Raw genomic sequence first — 18620 nt, forward strand, 5'->3', positions numbered from 1 at the left:
TCTTAAGTACGTATACATTTTTGTGGGGCGTCGAATAGCGCAAGATTTTGAGACGACCCGTCGTACGTAGCTAGTCTGGCCGTGTTTCCACAGCCAAATCAAAATTAGTAACAACCACATGCCCAATCACAATGCAACAATTTGTCTTTCAAGTCAATTAAAATTATCACATTTATCCGATAATTATCCGATTTGAATGAGATAATTATCGGTAAATTTTTTCTCGAGTGAAATCGATTAAACCCCGTTTCCACAGGCAGTTTATCGGTTAATTTTATCGGTTAATTTTTGGCTGCGGAAACACGGAATGTGGCGTCTACTAGCCCTCAGCCGCCGTGAGAGTCCCTTGTTCGGGACTACTAGGTCTCCGTGGTTTAGTTTATTTGAAAATTGAATGATTGTCTGCTAAAGAATAATTATGTTTATACTGAAACTCGGGGATTTTCAACTGTTTTTATTTGTATGTGTTCGGCTTTCTTTCAGAGAGGACGTGATATTAAGCCGAAGGCTTTAAGATCTTTGGCTTTCTTATATCTATTGTAGGTCCGTTATTGCACCAATAAGGAAGAATAAAATACGTTCAACATAATGTCTCATAATGTTTTAAAAGCTTATATCATTCTCACAAACAACAGAACAATGGCCACACTATTGAATCATATTGTTTATTTTTTAATTTTTTTTTTGAAACTATAATAATACAATGTAGTTTATTGAATAAAGACACATCCTATCACACATTGTTTAAATTAAATGCCGAGCCTAATTTTGAACATTCTATAAGTTTCCATCAAGATAAATATTACGAACAGATTGATGCGTTAAAAATATACGCTACATTTATTTTTAAAAACGTTTGGGACACCTGAGTGACAATCCATCAGCTATTTTATAGTGATATCCATCACCATCTCGACCTCCTTCTTCAACCATGTTGCCATCGGAGTCCAGGCACCAACACCTGTAATAAGGGGACGATAAATAAACTGTTTAAAAAAGTTTCCTCATCTTTATCAAGCTTGGTTCCCACTAGCTACGCATTCTACGCAACGTAAAACAATGCTCTTCCAATAACTGTGTTTTCCCACTATCCAGCGCGTGAAATCAAACATGCGATGCATGTTTGCAGCACTGTTTTTTATAGGCCGTGAGTGCACGTGACGTGTTTTATATTGCTAATATATACAAACCTGTCTTCGCTACATTGTTTGTCGAAATAATTTACACCATCCTCAGAGCAGCTAAGCTGGAATAGTGTTCGTGGATACCTTTTACCAATCGGACGCAACCAGCAATTTGCTGAAGTCTGATCTATTTTTCTTTGATCTGCCATAAAACAATTATTAGCATCATTCATACACATTTTATTCAGTTATAACAACAATAACTGGGGCCGCAATATAGGCCTAATATCTGGGTGGGGCCCGCAGAATGGATGGCGATTTCTAATTCTTAGATTTGATTGTTAGGTTTTAGAATAAGAACCTACACAATGTTAGGCTAGTCCTAGCTAGACTAGCCTAGGGTCTAGGTTTCCCCGGTAGGCCTAATAAGCTCTAGGCTAGGCTACGACAGGCCTCGGTAGCTTTATCAGCATAACATTTCCAGTTTGTAAAACAATTGATTGTAATCAAGTGAATGATGACGGGCGAACGGCTCAATGCTCATACCTCTTGCCATTTGTAGTCCTATTGCCTCAATGCTTCCTCTTCCTCCTGAACTCATCGCCGCATATTTTCTATAAGATTTAACACCACCGCCACCGTGACCACCACCAAGAAACAGTCCTGAACAACTTCCTACCAATAACGTTACGAACAACAAAACTGCAGTTAAATTCATTGTGGACAATATTAAAGCATGTGCTCTCAAAAGAAAATATATTTCAAAATGATCGCATCGCATATTATCCACCCACGCGCGATCGAATGCTTGCTCTCTTCTTACGACGCACCGTCACCATAATGAATAGCACGCGGGCGAATTGAAAACTTCGAATCGGGTCACGCGTGCGGTATTGGCATGGTAACCGTGAGCACTAGAGGGATCAGTTCGATTTTACCGTAAAAGCGCTCGCGCATACTGGTTTCTATGAATCGCGTCGTGCTTATGTAACCACGACTAATTTCAATTCCGTTTAGTTGCTCAAAATGTCGACATAAGCGCTCTCGTGCTAAACTAGTTCCTTTCAGTTGAGTTCCATTTCGACATAAGAGCCTCCATAAAGCTTGGTTACCACTGGTGACGCAACGTAATGCAACCTACTCAACGTAAGAAAATCAAACCTGCGTTGTTTGCAGCACTGTGGCGTCGTTGGTTCCTATTTTAGAATACGCAATACCGCACTTACGGTTATGGTATGTCTTTAGTGTGGGAACCACGCTTTGGTGATTGGTTGATAGCGACTTGGACATTTTAAAATGATTGTATGAGTCATGTGTATCCATATTTATACATTTATTGAAAATCTTAATTAACATAAATTATCTGTTTAGTAAGTTATGAAATCATAATTTGTCACTTTTTATCTTCTTTAATAAGTGTTCAACATGGTACTTCATTATTGGTTGTCCCTTCTTAGATTTCTGACTTAGTTTCTTGTGTCTTGCTCGTTTCTTTGACTTGTACGTTTCAAAAGCAGCTTTCTTTTCTTCCCTTATTTTTTGCGCTTCCTAAATAAATAAAAACATGTTTTATATTAATAACTTTTAACACAGAGTAAAAGAGAAAACACTATATTACATGATATTTCCACTCAAAATTAGTGAATTTTGTGAAAAATCTCAATTTTATTAACACTAACCTGTGCTTGTTTTGCTTTCATTTGTTTCTGCTGCTCAAATTCCTTCTCAACTTTACTATACCTTGTTACCTTCCTGTAGAGGGTACAAAAAGAGTTTAAAATCCATCATTAATTAATTAATTTATTAGTCTAAACAAAGGTGCAAAAAATATTATATATATAATATGATACAAACCTTTTTGCTTTATCTCCAATGTGTTTTCCTGTGGTGGCTTTCGTCACATTTTTTTCTTTTATTTGTTTTTCTACTTTGCTTTGTTGCTTTAACTGCAAAGATTTTTTCCCTATTTCCTCAATTTCTTTATTATCAGTTTCCGGAATGTTTATTATTGGTGGTGTTTCTTTCTTCTCTTTCAGCATATGCTTTCTTATCTTCCTATATTGATTGATAATTTTCCGCTTCCTCTTATCTGCATAACCTTGCCCTTTATAATAAATTAAACAGTTAAAAAATCGCTAATTGTTTCTACATTTCTAAAATATACTAATAATATTGTTATATTGTTGAAAATGGCATATATATAGGTGGTCTATTAATTCATAAATAGTAATGGATAATACTGTATAATACTGTATAAGTAAAAAAGCAACTACAGTAATGAGTATGTAATCGGTCAAATCTTAAACACGTTTTTTTTCATTATAATTATAATTAAATTATAATTTAAACAATTTACAAGCCTATCTTTTATTTATTGTATCGACATTTTTACAGTACAGTAAAACGTAGCATCATAAATTCGTACAAATCAAAACTAGAATGGACGTAATCTAAACCATAGTACACAGCAATTAACTTGGAGCCTAGGTCTTAGCCTTGCTTGTATGGATAAGGAAACACGGGCAGACAAATCGTTTCATTCCGGCACCGATCAACCAGACTTCACGGGCTAGGCCTAGCTTGATGAGCAGAACTAAAATAAATATTTACCTTCATGAACATTTCCAAATACTTTACAAAATGATTTGTTTCTATTTAATGATGATCCATGAAATGTCCCTTTTCCTCTATGACGATTATTGATTTGTGCTTTACCCATTGTTCCGTATTAAAAACAATTTATAAAAATGAACTTTAAACGCATTCGCGACACACCAATGGACGGTGCCATTACATGCTCGGTCATTTACTTTATTTTGTTAATTATATTTTTAATCAAATATAAACAGTAAAAATACTATACTGATATATAAAAATATTTTTTTTTCAATATTTTATATTATTATTATAATATATAGATATTTTTTATAAAAATATTTGTAGATAATGTTATTCTGTTATTTTTGTTAGTTTAAAGGAATTCTCGTCTGCTCCACAATTTTAACTTGCGCCGAACAACTCTGGGGCCGGCAAGAGGAGAGAGAACTGTGTGTGTACGTAGGCCTAGCCTAGATAATCATAATACAACAATAGTTTAATCACATAATCGTACAGGTAGTAACTAAATCTAGTTTCTATATAATCTATAAATATTATTCATTAGGATTACTGAATCATAACTGGTATTTTTAAAAGTAATTTTAGTAGGCCTAGTTAGGCCTCTAGGCCTAGATTTAGTAATAGGCCTAGCTAGGGCCTAGTAGGCTAACTGAGTGAGGCAGCCTAGGCTAGCCTAGGCTAGGGCTTAGCTAGGCACTGCTAGCCCTAGATAGCGAAGTGAGTACTTGGTGGTTTCAAGATGTTATGATGTAGGCCTGCCTAGGTTATCATTCTTATTTTTCATTCTCCAATAGATTTTCTCACCTCACCGTTATTTCTTAATAATAAAAATATTACCCAAATTTAATTCATTGTGTTATTTTTTTCAGCTAATGCTTTCATCATGAAGGTGGCACTGATGGTAGCTGAGAAGCCACAGTTGGCACACTCCTTGGCCAAGATTCTCTCCAATGGTAACATGAGCAGCCGTAAGGGATCCAACGGAGCATGCTCTGTTCATGAATACGAGGGCAGATTCCAGGGTGAAAACTGCAAATTTAAGGTTTGTATCATCATCACAAAAAAGTATTAACTATTATGAATGTTTTAATTGTTCAACATAATAGACTATAGTCTTACGGTAAAATTGCATTGGTCTAAAACTCTACCCAATATGTAATGATAACAGCAACAAATATTATGTAACAATTTAAAATATATATGTCTTCAAATTTCAGATGACCTCGGTGTGTGGACATGTTCTAGGACTAGATTTTCAACCGCAATACAACAACTGGGACCGAGTTGATCCTGTTGAACTCTTCGAGGCAGAAACGGAGAAAAAAGAAGCCAACCCAAATTTGCATATGCCAAAGTTTCTTTCCAGAGAAGTAAGTTTAGTACAGTACAGCGTTCGCAATAACACTGGTCCGCTGGCCAATGGGCATTTAAATGCGTGGCGGACCAGTTAAATAGTCAAATATAAAGTCTGCTTGGCCAGTTAAAATTTAAATAAAACCTGAGTGCAAAATATCAATAATCTCTTCACAACTTTTCACAACTTTTCACACCTGGACTAAATGTAAACAAGATCGTTTATTTGTACCTCATTTTTAGTTATAGGCCCATATTCTGTGACCAGTAAACTGGTCCTCTTGTCTAACAACCATAATGAGTTTGCCACCAATCCTCCCTTTAAATCCAATTTTTGGTCAAAGTGATTAACTATTTTGTGACATTACAATGGCATATTAAACAACAACAACAACTTCAGGGGACAATATATATTTAAGTTCAATAAAGTTAGGATAGCATTCCATCAGTCAACAACATTATAAAATAAACCATTATGTTTGTTTTAAAAGAACATCTCTTTGACATTACTATGGAATTTTTGCTAATAGTAATAGTGAGCAATATCTTGTTTTGTTTGTTAAATAGGGGCATGGAGTTGACTACCTTGTATTGTGGTTAGATTGTGACAAGGAGGGTGAAAACATTTGCTTTGAGGTCATCAATGCAGTAAAACCTAATATGAATCGGTCTAGAGTTTCTGAAAAAGTAAGTAGATAACACTTACCTTATTTATTCGAATGAAGGTTTTTAGTGGGGCTTTTGTTCGAGAGAGACATTAATTTTTTGGGGTGTAATATAGTATGGTGACAATAACATGTATAATCAAATAAATTCTCCCTATATATTGAAAAATACAACACAATTAGTATAAAAAAGTGATAAAATACAGTATCAAAATGCTTGGTCAATCATGGAAGTTAATAAATTCTACTGCAAGTAGAAATGTGTTAATAATGTGACAATACAATAATGTATATACAGTATATGTGGCAGGTCTTTTATTTGATAAAAAAAATAAAGGCCTAAATAAATAAGGTAATCTTAACATAATTGATCCATACCGCTCTCTAAATACTGTAAACTTTTTTCATTTCTGTAGACTGTATTCAGAGCCAAATTCAGTGCGATTACTGATAGTGACATCAAAGGAGCAATGAGGAATTTAGGAGAACCCAACAGGAACGAAGCAATGTCCGTAGACGCTAGGCTGGAATTGGACCTTCGCATCGGGTGTGCATTCACGCGCTTTCAAACTAAATTCTTTCAGGTAAGTAGATAGCTAAGCTCCTTGAGAGCAAATTGCATTATACAAAAGCACCACTAACTAAACATGACTACAATACAAACAGCATGAAGTGAAAGTGTATTGAAATTTACACCTTTTAAAATGATTAGTTTACCTCTACTCACCTAAAGCTCTGTCTACACTATCAAACTTCATGTGACAAAAAAAATGTGATTTGCTTATACATGGATATATCATATCCCTAACATATTTGGACACATACTGTATACTTTTTTGTCACACTGTTTTGATAGACAGACCCATGTTAAATTGAAGTTCTACTATATTTTTAAGGACCTCCATAATTCAAATTTTTACCTGTAGGGGAAGTATGGTAATCTGGATAGTAACTTGATCTCTTATGGACCCTGTCAGACGCCAACGCTGGGATTCTGTGTAAACCGTCATGATCAGATCCAGTCATTTAAACCGGAGTTATACTGGGTTCTTCAAGTTCAGGTAAATTGTTCAGGTAAATTGTATTGTCCCCCAAAAATAGGAAAAATGAAGATTAATAAAATCAGACTTTGAATAAGTTGTAGTTTTAATCAAGTTATTGAAAAAAAATGGACAAAAATAATGGTTTCACTTATAAAATGACAAAAGAAACTGTTAAATTTAACAAATATTGTTTTCCGGTCAAGATTTTGGTTCAAGTTAAAAACTATTATCTGACCTTAAAATGGCATATTAAAAAAAAATTAATAAAAATAATTTTTTTTTATGTCTATAATATCTTAATTTTAATGTTTTATTCAAACACTATCAACCTAATTGTAGCCTATATCTTCTGTTTAAATATGTATTAGGCAAAGCATCCAAGCGGACGGAAGTTGAACTTAGACTGGGAGAGAGTTCGCTTGTTTGATAAGGAAGTTGCACAGATGTTTTTGAATATGGTTAAGAATTCTGAAACAGCAAAGTATGTATTAGTAAAAACAATATAATAAAACATGCCTATCAACAAGTTGTTAATAGCTTCGCCAACTAAGCCAAATTCAAACAATGATGCGGATATCATAACAACCTTAATTTTCCAGGGTGATGAGTGTTACCAAAAAAGAAAAGTCTAAACAACGCCCTCTTGCTTTAAACACGGTTGAAATGCTAAGAGTGGCTAGTTCAGGTCTTAGCATGAGCCCTCAACACACAATGCAGATTGCGGAGAGACTGTACATACAAGGCTATATCAGCTACCCACGTACGGAGACAACACACTACCCAGAGCAATTTGACCTCAAGTGAGTTTTAGAACGATGTGTATTAAATAAGCCCTAGAGAGTAGGCCACCCATGTGTTCTGTGCCTTGAAGAGAGAAGATTATTATCTTATTCTTATCTATTCTACAAGAATACCCCCTAAAGTGCTATGTACCTTGTGATTTATATTATTTATAAAAGATGAAATAAATGAAATGAATTAGTTTAGATACAATAACTCCTTGGTTTACAGTGACTTGTGTTATTTCACATACTGTTCAGTTAGCCAACAGTGAACGTATTAAATCTGATCTCATTAAACCTCACTTAGTACCTTAATTAACTTGTGTCTTCAATTAATCAAAGAGTGACCACAGTAAAAATATGTTTACATTTTTCTGTGTTTTTATCCTTGAAAGTTTTATTGTATAAATTAGCAAACCAGAGGATTTTGCATCTATATCATCAAATTAAATATTCAAATTTGTTTTTGCAGAGGCACACTGAAACAACAGCAGCATAGCTCCAGCTGGGGCGATGATGTGAAAGAACTACTTAAAAAGGGTATTAACAAAGCAAGGTAATGATCTGACTGTATAAATACAAGTACTGTAGCACAGTACAACAGTATAATATCCCTTTGTTTTGTATTAACAGTCCGTAACCGATCAGAAATAATCTGCACATGCATGCAGTAATATTACTGTACTAAAGTGGCATATGCAGAAACTTATATACAATAAAGTTCTGTCTACACTATCAAACATGTAATGTGCCCATATATGGACATGACGATGTCATATCACTATCATATTTGGGCATATCACTACCATAAGCACATCACACTTTTTTTTGTCAAACTAGTTCGATAGTGTAGACAGAGCTTTAAAAAAAAGAATGTATTTGTTTGTTTTCCAGGAAGGGTCATGATGCAGGAGATCATCCTCCTATCACACCAATGCGATCAGCAACTGAGAGTGAGATTGGAGGAGAGGCATGGAGATTGTATGATTACATCACAAGGCATTTTATTGGCACTGTAGGTACAGATTGGCAGTGCTGTAGATTTAATTCCCCCTCAACCAATCTGCCTTTATACTTAAGCTCTGTCTACACTATCAAACTAATTTGACAACAAAAAGTGTGATGTGCCCAAATATGGTACTGATATGACATCATGTACATATTTGGGTACAACACATTTTTTGTCGCATAAAGTTTGAAACTGTAGCTTATATACAGTAAAACCCAACAAAGTGTCCCCTTAATAGGGGTTGACCGTATATTACTCCTTATTCATTTCACAGGAAAGTGTCCTTTAATTAGAGGTGTTCCCTAAATACAGATGCTCCAAAGGATTTATCCTGCTGTATGCCTATCAAATAAAGGCTATATTTGTCTGACTTGAAATAAAATATTGTGCCTATTGCAACAGTTCTTTACAAATTGTAAAGAACTTTTACATACAAAATCTAAGGTTTCTCTTACCTTACAGTCCTACCTGCCCTGACACCAATAAAATATGTTTAAAGATTACAACATATTTATTATTTTATTTATATAACTCACTAATATGGATATTATACAGAACAATACACATTTGTGAAGGATAAGACCAACAGGTGGTAAACACCTTAAATGGTCTAGTCCCAATTGCACAATGAAAACGTAGGCCTATATATAAATTTAAATAAATATACTTTGGTATATACCCTGTTACCAGCACACAACTACAATAATTCTGTTTATATTCTATAGATAAGCTATGACTGCAAGTACTTACAGACAACAGCTAAGCTGTCTGTAGGAGCTGAGAGTTTCACATGTACCGGTAAGACATTGATCGACCTTGGCTACACCTCCGTGATGCATTGGCAACAGATACCCAGTGAAGAGAACTTGCCAGACTTCCAAGAAGGACAGATCTGTAATGTGACAGAGGTAAATGTATTATATATATACACTCTAATGTCCAATCCTCAACTTTTTGCACCTAATTTTAATTTTAATTTATGAACAGAATTTCTAACCCAGCATCTTTTTCTTTTCAGGTTAAACTTGTTGAGAAACAAACCTCACCTCCTGATTACCTAACAGAGAGCGAACTAATCACCTTGATGGAGAAGCATGGAATTGGCACCGATGCCAGTATACCGGTTCACATTAACAATATCTGTCAACGTAACTATGTCACTGTGGGTGCTGGTAGGAAGTTAAAACCGACAGATCTTGGTATAGTTTTGGTACACGGTTACCAGAAGGTAAGTTTAATTTTCATTATGCATTTCTGTATAGTCTAGATAAAAATATATGCATCTCTGTAAAAATGAATTTTGTATAAAAAATAACCACAAAACTGAGTAAATTTGAAATATAAATTTGAAAAAATTTCAGATCGACCCAGACTTGTCTCTTCCAACCATGCGATCAGCAGTTGAACAACAACTCAATCTGATCGCAGCTGGTAAGGCCGATTTTAACTCGGTGCTTGACCATACCCTTGGTATCTTCCAGCGAAAGTTTAGTTACTTTGTGGAGCAGATCAAAGACATGGATGAGCTGTTTGAAGTTTCATTTTCACCACTTGCTGCGTCTGGAAAACCTCTTTCAAGGTAACGGTATTTCATTTTTTTACTTTTGATTTGACGTGATATACCTTTTTATAACATGGGTTCAAGGATGTAGCCTGTCAGATGCGCTGAAATCAGTTACGTGTCTGCACCACACTGCCTCATTTAAAAAAAAAAAAAAACTTGTACATCTATATTTTTGTCTTCTGGAGTATTCCTAGACGAAATAAAGTTGTGCTGAATATACTTGCCTAGCATTACTCCACAAAAGACTAGCATGTAACAACCGAAACATTGACATACTCTTGATTTTTTAATGTCTTATATGTCTTTTCAGATGTGGAAAATGCCATCGTTACATGAAGTACATTCAAGCTAAGCCCAGTCGTCTTCACTGTGCCACATGTAATGAAACTTACAGTCTACCACACAACGGTGTGATCAAACTTTATAAAGAGATCAAATGCCCATTGGATGATTTTGAACTGGTTATGTATTCTGCAGGAACCAAGTCTGGCAAGGTAAAGCTCATACCTCTGTGATCATATTTTCTCTGTGTGTTCTTTTTATTGGCACATATCTGCATTGTGAAATTGAAGCCGGAAAAGGTGTGAAAGATCCTATTTACTATGTTGTTTGTTCTTTTCAGAATTATCCACTATGTCCATACTGCTACAGTCATCCTCCATTCCAAGGCATGAAGAAGGGTAGTGGATGCAATGACTGTACACATCCCACCTGCCCTCACTCATTGACAAAGACTGGTGTGGCCAAGTGTGGAGAATGCGAGTTTGGTTTATTGGTCTTGGATGTCAACTCTGCTCCCAAGTGGAAAATGGCATGTAACAGGTAGGTTTAAATCAATTTTGCTTTTCAATCCAAAATCAATCTCAATTTTTAAATAAAATATATCTTCAGATCATTGGTCTATAAGTTTAACCATAGCACTCAATCCGCCAATATTGTATAAAGGGCTTTTCACACCTGTGCCAGCACTGCAAATCAAAGCGAATGGCAATGGTTCGCTTTCACATTGCTCCATGTGGCAATGCATTAAATCAAAATGCGCGCAGTTGATGAAAATGGAACATTTACGTGCAATTTGATTTGCCGGTGTTGGACCAGAACCGTGCTGAAACGGGAGTGAAAGACCCTACAGCATAACAATTTATTGATGTATATTGGTACAGGTGCTCGTTCATGGTTCGTCTTTTCACTGATGCTCACAAGATATCGCTAGTCGCCGACAGTCGATGTGAAAATTGTAGCGCTGCCATTATGTCAGTGGAGTTTAACAAGGTAAGTGTATAGTATTGTACTAGAGGGAAAGTTACATTTTCTAATTGCGTTGTAAGGATTGTATAGTATGTAGCCATTTTATTTTTCCAACACTGCAAAGTCAATTTGTGTTTTCTGGTGTTAGAGCTTTACTATTAAATCATGAATGGATTTTCTTTACACTAGGCCAAGACCCCTCTGGAAGGGGAAGAAACACACCATTCAGGCTGTGCCTTCTGTGATCCTATCTTCTCATCTCTTATCAAAACATTCCATCAGGCAGCGAGACCTGTTAGTTCAAATCGTGGTGGCAGGGGAGGATCACGTGGAGGGGGAGGTGGACGAGGTAGAGGTGGTGGTGGTGGTGGACGACGTGGAAGAGGAAAAGGTAGAGGGGGTAGAGATAAATTAGATTTTTGAAAATAATTGTTCACAACATTTTAGCAGTATATTAATAATATACAATTATAGGTATTTGATTTTATATGTTCCAAATGTTTAGTTTGTAAACAACAGATCAAATGCTTGAATACTTTCTTGAAGAAGTTTCATTTAGCAGATTTCAATGAAACTGTGATCATGTTATTAATTTGTACATCATACTATCGTTACAAGTTTTTGTATCGCATCTGTATACAGATAAACTTATGAATATACCAATATTTATTTTATGAATGTAAAAATGTACTTATGCTTAGAAAGCTAAAACTAGTAGTATTGTATACAGCTATAGAATTTTAAATAATCTGCCATATTGTGTATCATGCAGAAATGTTTCATGTGCAGAGGGGGAGGGAAAATTAACGGCTTATACATGGACATTATGATGTCATATCACTACCAATCACACATTTTTTCGAACTAGTTTGGTAGTGTAAACAGAGCTTCAGAAAAATGGTATCTGCTATATACATTTTCTTGCGCATGAAAAAAATTGCAGGCCTACTTTTTTTAAATGTTTGTGTAGCTAAGGAAGGCTGGTGGCAGTAAGCCTGCACAAAAATGTCTAGGCCTGGGTAGCGAAGTATAAAACAAATAATGAATGTATTCATTTAATAAAGAATATTGAGATTGACTGTTCTTTTGTATTTAACTTAAATATTAAATATTGCAGACATTTATTATTATTTTACTATTTAATGCTACCTTTGTGCCCTAAATGCCCTCTAAATGTTGTAAATTTGTCTAAGCATAAAAAAAAAAACGACAATTTAATTACATCTAAAGAAAGTTTTTAATCCGCTCAAAAAACACATTGTTTCACACATTCTATTTTTAAAAAGAACTGTTCAGCCTCAACAAATCTAAATTTATAAAATATTAATACTGGATTATTGTTTTAAAAAAATTAATTAAAAATTAGACTACAATTGTTTTTTAGGAGGTACAGCCAGTTATTTATTTCTAATTCTAGCAAGTCTAGAAAAAAATTTAATTATACAAAAAAAAAAAAACTGGGATGAATTAATACATAATTACACGAAGAAATGTACACTTTAATATGGTAAAAAATGAAAGTATGATACAAGAAAATATGTTTAAAATTACCAGTGTAGATAACAGTGATAAAGATAACTATTGGTTGCACTATTCGCATTAGATTTCTATTGCCTGAAAGTGTGAATCGGTTGAACTGAGAGGAAAGTTGCTAGCTAGTAACCTCTAATCAAAATTATCACACTGGACTTTATCTGGTTAGTTGACTTACATTTAAATAAGAAACAACTTTCATAATCAACAGCCTAAAAATGTTTATTTAAATTTAAAATTAGGACATAACTTTTTTTTTCTATTAAAAGCTTCTTAGTTTTGTCAAAATATATTTTTGTATTATAAATACGTAAAATGTTGTTTATTAAAATTCAAGGTGTCGACACATTATTTGTGCTTTAAATATCAAAATATTAAATTTCAGCCTCATACTTTAAAATGTTGTATTGCAACAGTGATCACTGCATTCCCTACAAAGTATTAAAATTGACCTAAACTAAACTATAGATTTACTATACTTTGAAGGCACACTAATTATTAAGATTTCTTTTTTAGCAAATACAGTAGTAAAGCTTGTTTCCCACTGATTTGACCAATCACAAGCGATGGATTATTTAAACCGTCGCTTGTGATTGGTCAACTTGCTTCCATTGCGTCAATGGTGGGAACCAAACTCTACAGTAGACTTATCAAGATGATGAAAACAATTCATTTAGCTGCTGATAAATAAAATGCAACACTTTGGTTTATTTAAGTTAGGGCTGGTGCACACCAGACCACCAAACACCTTGGTTCACCTTGCACCAACCGTCAAGTGTATAGCTCCAAGTTTAAAATATCTATTGTTTATTATAAGATATAAACCATTGCAAACAGCAGTGAATGAGCTTCATGAAATAAGCCCCTTTTTAAAAAAAGGACTCTTTTGGAATGTTATAAAAAAAGAAACTTATTTCAACAATCTTCTGCTTCACATTGTGGGGTTACATTATTTAGATCAATGTTCTTGCAAAGATATTTTATTCCCAGAGCTACCCTTTAAACTTATTAACTCATTATCTTATTAAATAGTACACTAAATAGTACAACGATGTGAATAGATACAAAGGATATGCCAGATGCCGTACTACCACATCCGCACTTTGTTTTAGTGTTCCATTTTCCACAAGAACCTCCCTGTAAACAATCGTATATCTTAAGACCTTCTCGTTTTCCACTTTCTAACGCCCCTTGAAGATTTCCAGTGTTATTAAGACTCGTAGCCTCGCCAGCGAAGAATACTTTATCTACCCGCGATTCCATTTTCCCAAAGCAACCACGATCGGTGCCATATGACCAAAATGCGAAAGAACCGAGTGTGTAAGGGTTCTGTGTCCAGTTGGACACCATGATGGCTCGTGGTCTTGGAACAGTGTAACGATTGTACATCTCATCTAAGTTTTCCTCGGCTTCTTTCTTTATTTCATCAACCGTCAAAGATTCAACTCTACGGGCCTCATCACCAGTTATTATTGCCATCAGCAAATGGGTATCTTGAAGATAAAGATCTAAAAGAACAATTTAAATTATCAACTTCTTTGGAGCAATCTTCAATATCTCCGAATGGAAGACAGCATACAATCCATTTTGTGTATGTAAAAGGGAAATACTGTAATTGGCTTTTTCAATCTGTCTGTGTAAAGCAATTTGTGGCAATTATTGTAGCCTTTTATTTTTTTTAAAAGACTGTATTTATTGCCATTTTTCTATGTTTTGTTTATCTTAACTTAATAAGAAAAATGCATTATTCCCTTACCTTCATGAGCGAAATTCAAAAACAGAGGCCATTGGCCTTGTTTACGATTATTATCCACATTTGCTATCCACTCCGTATTGCCCCAGAACTTGTCATCTTGAAAGTTCATGAAGATTTTACTGTAGGCTGCCATTTCAAATCTGTCATTAAAAAAAGAAAGTGGGAACATTTTAATGTGACTGTTCTGTATAAACATGAAGAGACAGTGATGTAGCCACAAGGAATTAAGTGGTGCGGTTTTTGCAAGTAAAGGGAACAATCTCTGTTCAAGCCACTGTGTTGTCAACCGTACTGGTGGCTACGGCTGTAAAAGGTTGTTCATGACCAACCTAGTGGTCTTTCCCTAGACATACTGTACGTATGTTATAGAAGACCGAACTTTCGTTTGAGATGCTTCTTTTTGCTTAATATCTCTACACGCATGAAAATCACATATGTATCTCTCTTTTTCTCTAGAGAATCTCCTCCTCACCAGCAAACTCTGAATCCACACCAGCTTTCACTGGTGTTGTCCTTACCTGTTCCAGTAATCTGTCTTCCATGCTGGCAACGGTGGATCAAACTGAATCAGATCACTTTGGAGCACACCCAGACTGAATGTTACAAGGACATACTCTGCAGTGTATCTTGTGCCATCAGTACAGTACACAGTCACTTCATTACTATCAGAGTAGTCAATCCTTTCTACTACTTTATTAAAGCGGATGTTGTCCCTGAAAACCAAAATAAAATGTTTATTAAACAAACCCTGCAATTCGTTCAATAATTTTACTTTGTTGAATCATGTATATGGGTTCACCTTACACAAATATTTTTTTTAAAACTAATACAATGATCCAAAATTAATAAAAGAGGGAAAAACTGGTGATGGAACGTTAAATGAATAAAATGACACTGAAACCAAACAATAAGTAAATACATTTAAAATATAGAATTGAAAAGTTTTATAAAAAACCTCTGGTCTGTCTTTAGCAAGAAAGACATCGTTCTATTGAAGATTGATTTGTACCCTTGTCGATCAATCACAAACTGTTCTTGCTGGTTCTTGCCGACTGTCTGACGACGACGGCGTCTACGGCGGCGGTAGTCATCGTACCAATTACTCCAGTTATTATTTTCCCAATCGTCATCCCGGTTACGATAGTTGTAAGGATCATTTTCTTTGACTAGAACAAGATCGGTTCTTTCTCTGTATTCCTCATATAGACTGTTACTGTTGAAGTTATCCTCAACCACTGGATCTTCTTTTTCTTCAACATATAATTTGTCTGCTGCATATGCCAAGAGAGATGCACGCTGAAAAAAAATTACTGTAGTTAAAGTGCTATAACAGCATCAGGGTTGATCAAGAAATTAATTATGAGGTCATAAAAGGTCAGGGTAGGTTTGTAAATTGTTTGTTGTTGAAAGACGTTCGGTGAATGGGAGATCCTTTTAAATAATGTTTATCACAGCCAAGTAATTATTTCATTTTTGCATAGATAATTAATGCATATTATTTTTCATCATAAATTTGATGATGATTTTCATGATATATACCTCAGGTCCATCTGCCAAATCAAAATCAACCCTAAACCACTCGGCAAGGATTTCTTCTGGTGTCTTCGCTTTCCATCCTATGTTTCGGAGGCCTAGTGATAAAGAAATATCCGCCTCATCATCTTTTATGTATTTCTCGCCCAAAGTGATAACATCATTTAATTTATCATCAAATCTTTCAAGCGCAAGTTTATAGTCGTCGGTCACATCCGCGCCTTTATCCGTCAGAGCTATGAGGTCTTCAAAATCAGATCGCCTGGTATTCATATCAATTGCTTTAGCAAGTTCTTCAAGCTTTGATCCAACTGGGTGTATCCAGTTGGCACCCATCTCTACAACTTCATCCAGTATACGTTCGTTATGAACTCTGCCACCGTAATAATCCTCCGCCTCCAAAATGATGAAGTCATTCTCGCCCTTGTAATGTAAAGTCTGAGCGGCGTTGAGACCCGACGCTCCAGCTCCAAGAATCAAAACCTTTGTATCAGCTGAATCGGTCTTCTTTGTAATCGTTAGCGTTATTATCGCAATAGCGAGATAACAGTTTATTAAAGACATAACTATTTATAATACGTTTGCGCGACCATCAAACATAAACAGATGATAGTAAAGATGGTAAAATGCCTTCAGTGTTCGCTCCCAATCGAACGGTTGTACTGGCTGGTATAAGTCTATATATACTATAGATTCCAGAACGATGACAAATTCAATGCTCCTTGCATCACAATACCTATTGTTACCACGACCTCTGACGCTTTTAGTGGTTGGTTTTGTTTGTCGCTGGTATTGTTTTCGTTGAATGAAGCGAGAAACCTATATAGTTATTATAATGAGGCTAATATGTGTATTCAAAATACGTTGGGAAACACCATTTTGAAACTCAATCTCCCGTGGAGACAACGATTGTAACAACAAAGCATGCGCACTTCTACTTAACAGTTGAGTAAGTTTAGCTCCAAGCTCAGTGCTGCACAAGATGCCGCGGTAGGCGTGGTCGTATCCAGGGCAGCTTCCACCACCAAAACAAAACAAAAATTCTTACAATATTTTTTTTGAAAATTCCATTTTAATGTCACATTAATCGTCATCCACTTTGACTAATAAATTGGATCGAAAAAACGATTTACTTGAAAAAACTTTAATAGGCCTAAAGCAAAAAATATTCAAATTGGCTGCCAGTCAATGTAATTTTGAATTTAACCATTTATTTTCTCATTTTATAAGTGAAAACATTTGTTTTCCAATGAAAGAGATTTACTCTATTAAAACTACAAAATAACCTATTCAGAGTCTGATTTAATTAATTTTCATTTTTGTTTTGGGAGACCATATCTTTAACTGAACAATAAAAAATGACACCAATATGCGCTAAAGAAACTAATAAAAATGAAATGTTTGAAGTCGGTCTATAATAGGCCTACGAATAAACAACTTAAAGGTAATTTAGTTTTGAATTAACTTTAAAAGATCGTACGCCTACTACCCTATAATTAAAAGTGTTGTCATAGGTTGAAATCCGTTTCAGTTTTATTCTTATTCTATGCGCTAAAGAAACTAATAAAAATTAAATGTTTGAAGTCGGTCTATAGGCCTACGAAGTAGGCCTATAAACAACTTAAAGGTAATTTAGTTTTGAATTAACTTTAAAAGATCATAAGCCTACTACCCTATAATTAAAAGTGTTGTCATAGGTTGAAATCCGTTTCAGTTTTATTCTTTTTTTTTTTTACAAAAGGCCGCCTACTAATATAAGAAGGAAATGCATGAAAGTGAGATTAAAGAATGCAATATTAATTTGTTGAAATATGTAAGTTTACGTTTGATCTGGGTCACGAAAGAAGCAATCCGTTTTAATTTGAATTTGCAAGTTTTTAGTTCAAAAGCAAGGTTTCGGATAATGATTCATAACCATTACTTTTGGAACAGAAAACGATAGTTAATTAATCAATATGCGATGTTTTTTTTTATATTGTCTTCATATTGTTATCTTAATTGTTAGGCTACAGTATGTTAATTCTATATAATATTTTTTAAGACGCCTAAATGTGAAATAACAAACGATTCATTTCTCTTATATTGTGTAATCAATTATCAATATAAACTAGTTTTAATCGAGCCATATCATGGAAAATATAATTCTTACCTTTTTCTCAGTGTGATTGTGAACCCATCGCCCCTCTCCCATTCACACTTATTTTATCCTTAGTTAGCGTTATTTTTGTGATAGGCCTATATATACTTTAATTTAATTCAGGTATAAATTTATGCGAATTCCAAATTCTTTTCCATATAAATTGACATCCGCCCCCACACAGTCAAAATGAGTCAGAGAGAGAACTACCAGCGATATAAATTTTGAGTACGAACTTTGCACTGTCGCTTTGG

At 34.7% G+C, this 18620-nt stretch overlaps 4 protein-coding genes across 4 annotated transcripts; 1 reads left to right on the forward strand and 3 right to left on the reverse strand.

The window, feature by feature from the left end:
* Positions 1–731: 731 nt before the first annotated feature.
* LOC140055282 (uncharacterized) lies at positions 732–1940 on the reverse strand. The gene is made up of 3 exons (XM_072100580.1): positions 1671–1940; positions 1191–1326; positions 732–961 (listed from the first exon to the last, which is right to left on the reverse strand). Exons 1-3 carry the CDS (start codon positions 1903–1905, stop codon positions 847–849), a joined length of 486 nt encoding a protein of 161 aa, XP_071956681.1. The 5' UTR covers positions 1906–1940; the 3' UTR covers positions 732–846.
* Positions 1941–2440: 500 nt separating this feature from the next.
* LOC140055116 (uncharacterized) lies at positions 2441–3910 on the reverse strand. The gene is made up of 4 exons (XM_072100328.1): positions 3735–3910; positions 2979–3228; positions 2804–2876; positions 2441–2672 (listed from the first exon to the last, which is right to left on the reverse strand). Exons 1-4 carry the CDS (start codon positions 3841–3843, stop codon positions 2508–2510), a joined length of 597 nt encoding a protein of 198 aa, XP_071956429.1. The 5' UTR covers positions 3844–3910; the 3' UTR covers positions 2441–2507.
* A 238-nt stretch (positions 3911–4148) lies between these two features.
* LOC140055093 (DNA topoisomerase 3-beta-1-like) lies at positions 4149–13198 on the forward strand. The gene is made up of 17 exons (XM_072100303.1): positions 4149–4238; positions 4613–4785; positions 4961–5113; positions 5664–5783; positions 6178–6345; positions 6688–6822; positions 7173–7285; positions 7404–7604; positions 8059–8142; positions 8481–8601; positions 9321–9503; positions 9614–9823; positions 9957–10174; positions 10470–10653; positions 10782–10981; positions 11323–11431; positions 11597–13198. Exons 2-17 carry the CDS (start codon positions 4627–4629, stop codon positions 11828–11830), a joined length of 2592 nt encoding a protein of 863 aa, XP_071956404.1. The 5' UTR covers positions 4149–4238; positions 4613–4626; the 3' UTR covers positions 11831–13198.
* Positions 13199–13533: 335 nt separating this feature from the next.
* On the reverse strand, positions 13534–17121 carry LOC140055094 (uncharacterized). Its single transcript, XM_072100304.1, has 5 exons — positions 16236–17121; positions 15652–15992; positions 15215–15409; positions 14697–14836; positions 13534–14448 (listed from the first exon to the last, which is right to left on the reverse strand). Exons 1-5 carry the CDS (start codon positions 16791–16793, stop codon positions 13949–13951), a joined length of 1734 nt encoding a protein of 577 aa, XP_071956405.1. The 5' UTR covers positions 16794–17121; the 3' UTR covers positions 13534–13948.
* Between the last annotated feature and the right edge of the window lie 1499 nt (positions 17122–18620).

Source organism: Antedon mediterranea, chromosome 7 (assembly GCF_964355755.1).
Source record: "Antedon mediterranea chromosome 7, ecAntMedi1.1, whole genome shotgun sequence".
NCBI classification, from domain to species: Eukaryota; Metazoa; Echinodermata; class Crinoidea; order Comatulida; family Antedonidae; genus Antedon; species Antedon mediterranea.

Excerpts from the sequence above, each read along its gene's own strand:
- LOC140055093 (XM_072100303.1), top strand. The coding sequence starts at position 4,627 with ATGAAGGTGGCACTGATGGTAGCTGAGAAGCCACAGTTGGCACACTCC. Across the intron at positions 8,143-8,480 it reads AAGGGTATTAACAAAGCAAG|GAAGGGTCATGATGCAGGAG; the intron begins GTAATGATCTGA and ends TTTGTTTTCCAG. Across the intron at positions 10,175-10,469 it reads TCTGGAAAACCTCTTTCAAG|ATGTGGAAAATGCCATCGTT; the intron begins GTAACGGTATTT and ends ATGTCTTTTCAG.
- LOC140055094 (XM_072100304.1), bottom strand. The coding sequence starts at position 16,793 with ATGTCTTTAATAAACTGTTATCTCGCTATTGCGATAATAACGCTAACG. Across the intron at positions 15,993-16,235 it reads ATTTGGCAGATGGACCTGAG|CGTGCATCTCTCTTGGCATA; the intron begins GTATATATCATG and ends ATTTTTTTTCAG. Across the intron at positions 15,410-15,651 it reads TTGCTAAAGACAGACCAGAG|GGACAACATCCGCTTTAATA; the intron begins GTTTTTTATAAA and ends TTTGGTTTTCAG.
- LOC140055116 (XM_072100328.1), bottom strand. The coding sequence starts at position 3,843 with ATGGGTAAAGCACAAATCAATAATCGTCATAGAGGAAAAGGGACATTT. Across the intron at positions 3,229-3,734 it reads ATTTGGAAATGTTCATGAAG|GGCAAGGTTATGCAGATAAG; the intron begins GTAAATATTTAT and ends TTTATTATAAAG. Across the intron at positions 2,877-2,978 it reads ATTGGAGATAAAGCAAAAAG|GAAGGTAACAAGGTATAGTA; the intron begins GTTTGTATCATA and ends TACCCTCTACAG.
- LOC140055282 (XM_072100580.1), bottom strand. The coding sequence starts at position 1,905 with ATGCGATGCGATCATTTTGAAATATATTTTCTTTTGAGAGCACATGCT. Across the intron at positions 1,327-1,670 it reads AGGACTACAAATGGCAAGAG|ATCAAAGAAAAATAGATCAG; the intron begins GTATGAGCATTG and ends GTTTTATGGCAG. Across the intron at positions 962-1,190 it reads AAACAATGTAGCGAAGACAG|GTGTTGGTGCCTGGACTCCG; the intron begins GTTTGTATATAT and ends CCCTTATTACAG.